Raw genomic sequence first — 9,840 nt, 5'->3', positions numbered from 1 at the left:
CAAAATAATCATTCTTCCTGCTCCTTAACTGAAAATCAACACTTCATGATTATTGATGTTTTTCGATAATCCCGATATTATCACACAACGGACCTTGCAAACATTGGAGGATCAGTCAATCTTAAAAAACCACATTTAAAACCCTACAAGATAAAAAAAAAGTGTAAATTATTTTCTATTTTGTGACTATTGAAAGATTTTCTTTAGGCCAAGCAAGAAACCTACGACCAGGGCTTGTTGGAGAAGTACCTATAGTCACCACTCTACCACAAAAGCACAACACCATTTGTAGTTTTTTTAAAACTTTGTAGGTCGAAGAAGAAAGAAATTTATGTCTTTATTTATGCACCCTGTGCCACATATGAGAAAGACTACAATGATCGATAAAAAAAACTTGTTCTTTAAGCACATGGTACAAATAGTAACAGTTTTACCATGAAAAATCAAAATCACTAAGAAATCCAAAATTATACTTCTGTTACAAAGTTCAAACATTTTTGAACCACAAATCATTAAAAAAAAAAGTACTAACCACATTGACCATTTTTTTTATTAAGTTCTTACTTATAATGATTAGTTTTGTTTAAATCCATATATTAATTGCTTATCATTTTTATTACTATTAATTATTCGATGAAAATGCAATAAATAGAAAGAGTTGTTGCCAATGATATATCCAATAATGTGAACGTTCCTAAAATACGTGTTGGTGTAGTTGACTAGTCAATACACGAATTCCCAAGTGAGCCTGCCTAATGGAAAGTTGAACCGAGATCTGTTCATATACATCGCACCACACCCGTAATACCATACCTCAAACACACTCGCCGTTGATCCATCTTCCACCATTAAATCATCTTTTTTTCCACTCCGTCTTAAACACACACACACACCCAAAAAAAAAATTTTTTTTTGTTAGAAACATGTCGTCTTCCAAACCATAAGCCATGTGTTCCTCCTCCACCACTACCACCACCACCACCACTCTTCCACCAACATTCGCCACCACCAATGCTGTCTTTGTCTTAACCGGCACTACCACCACCACAGTCTCCCTTTTTATCGACACTTTTGCTGTTGTTTCTTTCTTTGTTCTTCACCATGTCCGACAACTCAGCTTCTAGTATTTTTTTCTCCGCCGCCGTCAACCACCAGTCACCATCGATCCAAGATTCCATCATCGACTCACTCATCGCCGCAGAACCCCATCACTCCCCGCTTCCTGACTACCTCCTCCGATGCCAACGCCGCTCCGTCAATCTCACCCACCGTCAAGATTCCATCAACTGGATTCTTAACGTATGTTATGCTTATGTTTACATGCATAAATCGCTATCTGCTAAAATCTTTTTCAATTGAATGCAGGCTCACTCACATCATCGTTTTCAACCAATAACCGCCATTCTTTCCGTCAATTACTTAGACCGGTTTCTCTCTTCCTCCGCCGCCTCTCTCCTGGTATTTAAACTTCTACACATTCAATTATTATGTAATTTCTACACGACCATGACGTTGGCATTTGTGAAAACAGGGGAATAATGGATGGGCGTTTCAGTTGTTATCGGTGGCATGTTTATCATTAGCTGCGAAAATGGAGGAGCCTGATGTACCTTTGCTTTTAGATCTTCAAGTTTCGGAGTCCCCTTTTATATTCGAACCCAAATCGGTTCAGAGAATGGAGCTTTTGGTAATGGAGAAACTCAATTGGAGGCTCCGATCGGTGACCCCTTTTGATTTTATCTATTATTTCATCTTCAAACTTCCACCTTCTTCTCGAACCAACGAACTCCATTTTCACTCGAAATGTTCGGATCTCATCATCAAGACCATTCGTGGTAAAACACGACCTGACCCGATTAGTTGATTCTTAATCACTTGATATGGTTTTCTTTTTGTCAATAATTTTAGGTTTTGTTTATGAATGCCAGTGATCGACTTTTTAGGATTCCGGCCGTCTGTAATTGCAGCAGCGGCGGTGATTTCTGCCGCCGGTGAAGGAGTGGATGTACCGGAGAGTTACTACGAGAAAGTAAACAAAGTACTGATTCGTGATTTTCTTTGTGATTTTGTTTTCTTACATAAAAGCGTGAAATTTAGAATCAGATTGTTGATTTATTTTTTAATTATTGAATTCTACAGGAAATGGTGAGAAGCTGTCATCAACTAATGGAGGAGTACTTGGTGGACACGTGCCCGTCGGCTGTTCATAAAGTCAGAAAGCAATGGAGACCTGATCAGCCACCGCCGAGTCCAGACGGTGTCCTGGATGCGGCGGCGACTTGCGTCAGCTGCGACACCCGTTCCGATAATCTTTTGTTTGTTCCGACGACACCCTCCGGCGACGACGACAGAGAAGCCAAGCGACTAAGGTTTAGTGTACAGGAAGAGCAGCCATAGTCCATAGATAAGCAATTTCTAATTTCTATTATTATAATATCTTGGATTAAGTAAAAAAGTGGGAACTTTATCTTTTTTTTTTTTTTTTTTTTTTTTTTTTTTTTTTCTTTTTGTTTTATTTATAAATTTTGATCTGTCGTTTGATTATGAAAATGAAGGGTAGGGATCTTTGCTTTCAAACATTTTTAAAAAGTTCATATAAATAATATATAAAATTTTGAAAGCTGGCTGTGGAAGCTGTCACTTTAGCTGGATTTAGTTTTAATAAATTATTGTTAAATAATATTAACTAATTTTTCTAACCAAAATAATCAATTAAATTACAAGTTTTTTTCCAGATGTTTTAGTTTTATCAGAAAGGGTATGATATAAAAATTTAAATCATTTTTGTATTTTAATCTTAAAGGGTAGAATATTTTCTATTTTAATCATAATAATTGTAGATTGGTATTGTTTTTATAAAATTTGATATTGTTATTATATAAAAGTTTAATTAATAGTTATAGTTTTTATTACTACTTATAATGATTATCATTTTATCTGTTGATATTATTATTGATGTTGTGATGAGAAAAACTTATCAGTATAAAACCAGCAACCCAACCCAAACAAAATTATTACTATTTAGTAGGAATTTTACTTATATTTCACCTTTTGATCGGATGCATGATCCTTAGCTGTAAATGACTAGAAGGTTTAATCATTTACGTTCATTATATTATATATGATATATTATTAATTTGGCATAGGAACTTTGAAATGTTAATTTTCTTATGTGCATTTTTTTTAAATAAAAAAATAAAAAGTTATAGATAAGTTTAAAAATTATTTTTTCATTATCCAAGTACATTGGAAACCGGAGTACAAGTACAGTATTTGGCAATGAGTATAGTATAAGTACAGTATTTGGCAATGAGTATATATTAGTTTCAGGGTTGTCTAAAATCACATAGCATATGGTTTAATTATTTGATAATTTTTATTAATTGAAATTGTATTGTTTTTTTTTTCTTGAAAAGACTAGTTATAAATAGTTAATGATAGGATGATTTTTAATAAAAATTGTTCATTAAGTGTCTATTTAGCAACACTTTAATTTATTAACAAAATTATTGATTTATACGCATGCAATTTTTGAAACTAAATATAAATAAATTTTCAATAAAATGGTAAAATTAATTAAATAAATTGGTAATCAAAATTTATTACATGAAAAGCAAGTTTTTTTTTTTTTTTTTTTTTTTTTTTTTTTTTTTTTAAATGAAAAATGAAAACATAACAGTAATACATTTAATAGTGAAAGAAGTAGATTTGTTGGTTGTAAAATGAGACGACAGGAATTAAATTGGGGTGGGGTTATATAAGTAAACCCCGTGACCGAAAACCTTCATGTGAAAACTGTAGCAGGCCTTTTTGTCCTGCGACCTGCCTATTGTGGGGTTCTGCCACGTGTCTTGTCAGATTATAAGCTCTTTATCTGCTCACCAATTTCATTATGTTTAATAAATAATATTTATTATTTTAAAAATATTTAAAAGTAAAATAACAAATAAATACAAAATCTAACCTTAATAATACTTAAGGTTTATTATAAAACTAAATGTTTTAAATGTTACATAAAAGTTAATATTGAATCTTTTTTATTAAATAAAAAAATTAGAGGCTTACATAAAATAACGTAAAATACACCAAAAAAATTACATAAACTAAACTAAAAATTAATCTCATTACCAGGTTATCCTTGTGCTATTTCCTGGCATGGCTAGAACCGCACACATGATTCCTTTCCAGTCCACTTGGAAAGTTACTTTGTTCTGTCATTTGTTCTGTCAATAGATGTAATGCTAAGATGGATAAATTTCATATGCTCTCCAACTTGCAAGATCGCAACAAATGTCGTGTCATTTATATTAGACCATTCGTTATATCCATCACATATGTGGTGGGTGCTACATCAGCACTACATTCTTTACCACTAACTATGTGATACTTACCACTAAACACACCACTCCACCTCATTTTTTTATTTAAATTTAATTCAAAAATACATTAAAACACATTAAAACATATTTTTTTAAATTAGTTTTTTATTCAATAAAACATATTTTTTTATTCAATAAAACATATATTTTTTTTAAATTAGTTTTTTTATTTAAATTTAATTCACAAACACAATAAAACATATATTTTTTTAAAATTAGTTTTTTATTCAATGAAACAAAGATTGCATTAATTTAAAACACACAACATAAAATAAAAAAAAATATATTAATAATAAAAAATAAAAATGCAACCACAAAGAACTTAAACTAGTTTTAAGCCGTTATTTTTTAATGACTAAATTTTGGGGACTCTCTTAATTTTCGCCAAGTTTTAACGTGTTTAAACGACATGTGTTTCGTGTCTTCATATTGGTGCATAGCCACAACAAACGGGTCAGCTTCGTCCACGTTGTTTATAACAAAGTTATAAATCCCATTGAACTCAAGTCGCGAAACTTAAATACACATTTCATCAAGATTACGACTTTAGCAACCCATTAAATCATGAAAAACGTTTCCAACTTTTACCTAAAAATTAGGAGGTATTTATGGGTCTTCTAAAACAGCTACCCATGCTAATGCTAAGTTCTCTTCTTCATTTTCTGACCAATTCATCCTTTTAGGAGCCATTGGCTTTGAGTTTATGAAGCAAAAGAAGTGTGTGATTGTGAGAAGAAGAAAAAAGAAGTGTGTGAGTAAAATGAATGAATAAGTGTGATATTTATAGAAGTGGTTTAATGTTGTTTGAATAGTAAAATTAAAAAAAAAGATTTTAACCCTAAAATATGTCCGTTACTGTGCCACCCAATCACAATTTCCGTTTGCATTTGTTGTCCCGACCACGGCTCGTCACGACCACGAACCACCACTAGCCACCGGGATGGTGTGCACGGTCGTGGTTCGTGGCCAGCTAGACCACGAACCCGTCCGTTGCAACCATACCGGATGACCTTAGATGATCAGTGTTCGTTGTTATTATTTTAAATTCCTGTTCTTTCTCACGTTCTTGCGACCTTACTAAACATTTCTTTTTCGAATTTCAAATATTCATTGTAAATTGAAGTGATTTTCTTTTATATTCTAATATAGCCTTCAAACTTTTTGTACGGTACAAACAACTTTTTTGATGATAAAACGATTTTTTTTTTAATAATTTTATCCCTCTCGGTCGGGCGATGAGGTGCTTCCATCTTTTTATCATCGTCGTCGAGGTCGAAGTAGCAACTTGCATCCAACAATGTTGTATTCGTATAAATGTTCGCGTCAGATCTCTTGCTTCATTTCAAACTCATCCTCGAAAGAGGCACATCAACCATTTTAAGAAATTTCTTACAACACCCCCAAGCCTCTACATGATTCAAGATCAACCTGTTACTTTTCAAACTATACTCCTCGAGTGACACATTAAAAATGCTCTTGTCAACTTGGCTATTTTCGAGTCGCCATCTTGTTGTTGTAGATGCTGCTAAAGTTAGACATATTGTGATGTGTCACAGCTGGAAAAATTCTAAATCAATCAAGGTCTAAACTTCAACCATGTACCAGTAAATTCACAATGTAACTTAATGTAATGGTCTAGATCAACCAATGTAACTCGTTTTAAAATAATAAAGGTATAATAAATTAAAATAAAATGTTAGATAAACTCTATATCTAGGAATAAAATGGTAGTGGCTGTGACAAGGATTTCAGAGATATAAAGAACGTTGAAATCTGAGTTATAACGAACAAATAATAGCATATATGACATCTTTATAGCTATAATATAAAACATTTAGCACATAAAACATTTTAGGCATCTTTCCTAAAATAAACTAGTGCTTGTGTCTAAAATATAGTAGACACTCATCTCACAATCCTCGCTTAGCATTCTAAGTTTAAGTCTAGAAATTTCCCACAAATTCCTAGTTCGCTTAAACTAATGCTCTGATACCAACTGTGACATCCCCATTTCACGGCTAGAAAAGACTGATTTTGTTTATGCTTTATAAAAATCAGAGTACCTCTTTTAATAAAAGTGTTGCGGAATTTGTTCCCAGTAAAACATGATAAATACGTTATCAAAGCATTTCGAAGAAAAGTATTTTTTATTCATTTTAAAACATTTGGGATGTCATCGTCAATACAGAAACATAAGCATAAACAGAACTTACATTTATTATCACTAGTGATTTATATCTCTCCTTAATCTCTCAGTGTAGTGTAACTTCATATCGACACCTGTGATATAAATAAACTGAGTGGGTCAGGTTGGGAAACCTGGTGAGAACATAGGGTTTTCAACCCACAATAATATAATTATTATGTTTAAACAATCAAACAATCAACCCAATTACCCATCCCCATTATCTTCTTTACTCTTAAGGATCTATCCTAAGAGTCATATATCCTGCATTCGTTTATTCCGAAGTCCCTTGCTTCCAGGGTTATAGGACTGGCACTAAATCTATAGCTGCCAATGCTCGTTCGTAAAGCACTAATTCCATAGCTGCTATAGTTTATTCGTTGGGTACTAAATCCATAGCTACCAGTGTAGGTACTAAGTCCATAGATACCAACATTTATCTAACATGTACTAAGTCCATAACTACCAGGTACTAAGTCCATAGCTACCAACACCTAACAAGTACTAAGTCCATAGCTACTTGTGTTTACCTAATAAGTACTAAGTCCATAGCTACCATCGTTTGTCCAATATGCACTAATGCATAGCTGCCGGTGTTTATTTATTGGGCACTAAGTTTATAGCTGCCAATGTTTACTTACATCATCTTTTATCTCTCAACATTCATCTATCCATGTTATACCCAACATATTTGTAGATATAAAATACATATACAGTTTAAATCAGTTAAAACATGTATAAAACGTTCATCCAGCATAGATAGCAAGTATACAGATAATATGCACACATAGCACGTAATTTATATTAAATACTTCATATCTATGTGTAAGATGAAAGTAACTATGCACTCACAACATGCAATATATATTAAATACTTCATATCTATGTGTAAGATGAAAGGGACCATGCACTCACCTGAGAAGGTGGTGACTCGGTACTCGGACAACGCTTTGTTTACTTTAAAATAATTTCCTTCGACGAAACCTAGTATTATTACCACTACATTTAGTCTAATATTTACCGTGACTAATTATTAGTCCTATTATTATTATTATTATTATTATTATTATTATTATTATTATTATTATTATTATTATTATTATTATTATTATTATTATTATATAAGCGTTTAAACAATACTTTCCAACCACTATGTACAGACAGGGGTTAGACATAAAACACCGGAGGGCAGGACCATTTTGGTTTATAGCACTTCTGAAATCCAACAACCCTATGCGGCCCTTTAAACCAGATTCCCCGTACCGCGAGTAGTTAAAAAGATATTATAACGACACTTTTATAATAATAACTTAAATATTTATTATAAGTTCATAATAACAATACTAATTTTTAAATATAAGGTATATTAAAATAGGGTAAGCATAACTTACTTGCAAGGGGGTTTTAGCTAGGAGTCGGGCTCTGCAGGGGCAGAACTTCGTCGCTAAATCTTTCTAAGAAAGATTCGTGCAGCGCTTCGGCGCTCACCTTACTATACTAAAACTACAGAAAGAGAAGTCGAATCACGAGGGACCGAAATGCTCGAGGGATAAGGAGAGGAAGACTCTTGAATCAAGAGAATGGTGCAAGAAATATGAGAGCCAAGGCTCTTATTTATACTAATTGAATTTTCAAAAACTACCCTCCATAATTACTTAATGACCTTTTAGTTATATAAACAACTAAACACCCCTCTATAATACTATTTTAAATGGATTTAATGATATTTGTAATAAACTAATGTCGAAAGAACTCAACATTAGTCTTATAATGACCGTATCGTCGATACCTTTCTAATGATATATACATATGTATATATATGTGTACATATATATGATTTATACTTTATTTTAATACGTAAATATGCTATTATAATTTGTAACTCGTTCATACGAACTCCGTTTTTGACGTTATTTATATCCACGCGTAGGTGGATATGTACTCTACAACTTTCGTTTAGACTCCGTCGGCTAATTTTGACTTTATTTTTAGAATTATATTTTTAACAGGCCGGGACAGGATTGGTCTGTTAAAATCTCATAACTTCTTCATCCGATGTGCATTTTCGTCCGTCTTTTTATCGTTACGCTACTAATAATGAGATCTTCGATTCTCGTTTAGGTTGTGTCGGCTAAAAACCGCTCGATCTAATACTCAAACTTCGGGCTGTACACCGCTAAGCCGAAACTTCGAAAAATCATAACTTCCTCATACGAAGTCAGATTTGGGCGTTCTTTTTATGGACGTTCTCAGGTTAACATATTATACGACTTTCATTTAGATTACTAAGGCTAAAAGTCGCTCTATCATAAATTCACTATTTACGTCTTCATGGTGCCGTGCGGGTTCCGTCGCTAAACTTCGACGGGTAATAACTTCTTCGTTATAACTCGGATTTCGGCGTTCTTTATATGTACGGAACCCTTGAGACATATTCTAAAACTTGGTTAAGATTATTCATTCTAAATAATCTTTTTTCAAAAAGTTATTTTTGACCCCTATTATCTCTAAATTGACTAGCCCGGATCTACGGGCGTTAGAAGAACATTCAAATTTGACTATGTATGAAGAAGTTACGGATTTTCTAAGATTCAACATAATAGTGTGCAACCCGGAATTCGAACTATAGATCAAGCGATTTTAGCCGACACAACCTAAACGAGAATCGAAGATCTCGTCAATAGTAGTACAACGGTAAAAAGACAGACAAAAACGGACGTCGTATGAAGAAGTTATGAAATTTTAACCTTCTTTTCCTGTTACGACCTATTAAAAATAAATTCAAAATTAGATAACGGGGTCACACCTATGCATGGATATAAAGAACGTTGAAAACGGAACTCGTACGCAAAAGTTATGAATTTTTGAAGTTAAGGGTGCAATTTTCGAGGTGTGTCTGAAGGGGAACGCCTCGTGTTCGTAGAAACTTGGTCCGTAGTCGGCCACATAGCTCCTTCGTATGGCTGACACGTTCAAATCTCGGAACAGGAGTCCGCGCCCCGCTCCTCCACGTTGCGTACGAGGAACAGACTCCTCCTATAAATAGCATGCGAGGCTACCCAAATTATTTTGCAAAGTTACTCCTTCTTTCACTCTCCTACATTTTTACTATCTTATCATATTTTTAGTAGGGGAATATAAGTAAATACACAATGAATCTTGTGTTAATATCAAAACTATTCAAATAGTTTTCAATTGTTGTTTTTACTAAAATAAACATACTACTTTACTAGTTTGGGATTCAATACAAAAACGAATATACAAACTATAATAGGT

General features: G+C 33.1%; 1 protein-coding gene across 1 annotated transcript; it reads left to right on the top strand.

Moving 5' to 3' along the window:
- Positions 1–787: 787 nt before the first annotated feature.
- On the top strand, positions 788–2,577 carry LOC145053995 (cyclin-D4-1-like). The gene is made up of 5 exons (XM_079002129.1): positions 788–1,299; positions 1,366–1,458; positions 1,532–1,835; positions 1,929–2,038; positions 2,140–2,577. The coding sequence occupies exons 1-5, from the start codon at positions 1,102–1,104 to the stop codon at positions 2,395–2,397; spliced, it is 963 nt and encodes a 320-aa protein (XP_078858255.1). The 5' UTR covers positions 788–1,101; the 3' UTR covers positions 2,398–2,577.
- The last annotated feature ends 7,263 nt before the right edge of the window (positions 2,578–9,840 follow it).

This window comes from Lactuca serriola, chromosome 5 (assembly GCF_051521515.1).
Source record: "Lactuca serriola cultivar US96UC23 chromosome 5, Lser_US96UC23_V15, whole genome shotgun sequence".
In the NCBI taxonomy this organism is placed as follows: domain Eukaryota; kingdom Viridiplantae; phylum Streptophyta; class Magnoliopsida; order Asterales; family Asteraceae; genus Lactuca; species Lactuca serriola.
The sequence above is the reverse complement of the archived record's forward strand: the minus strand, read 5'-3'. Positions and strand labels throughout refer to the sequence as shown.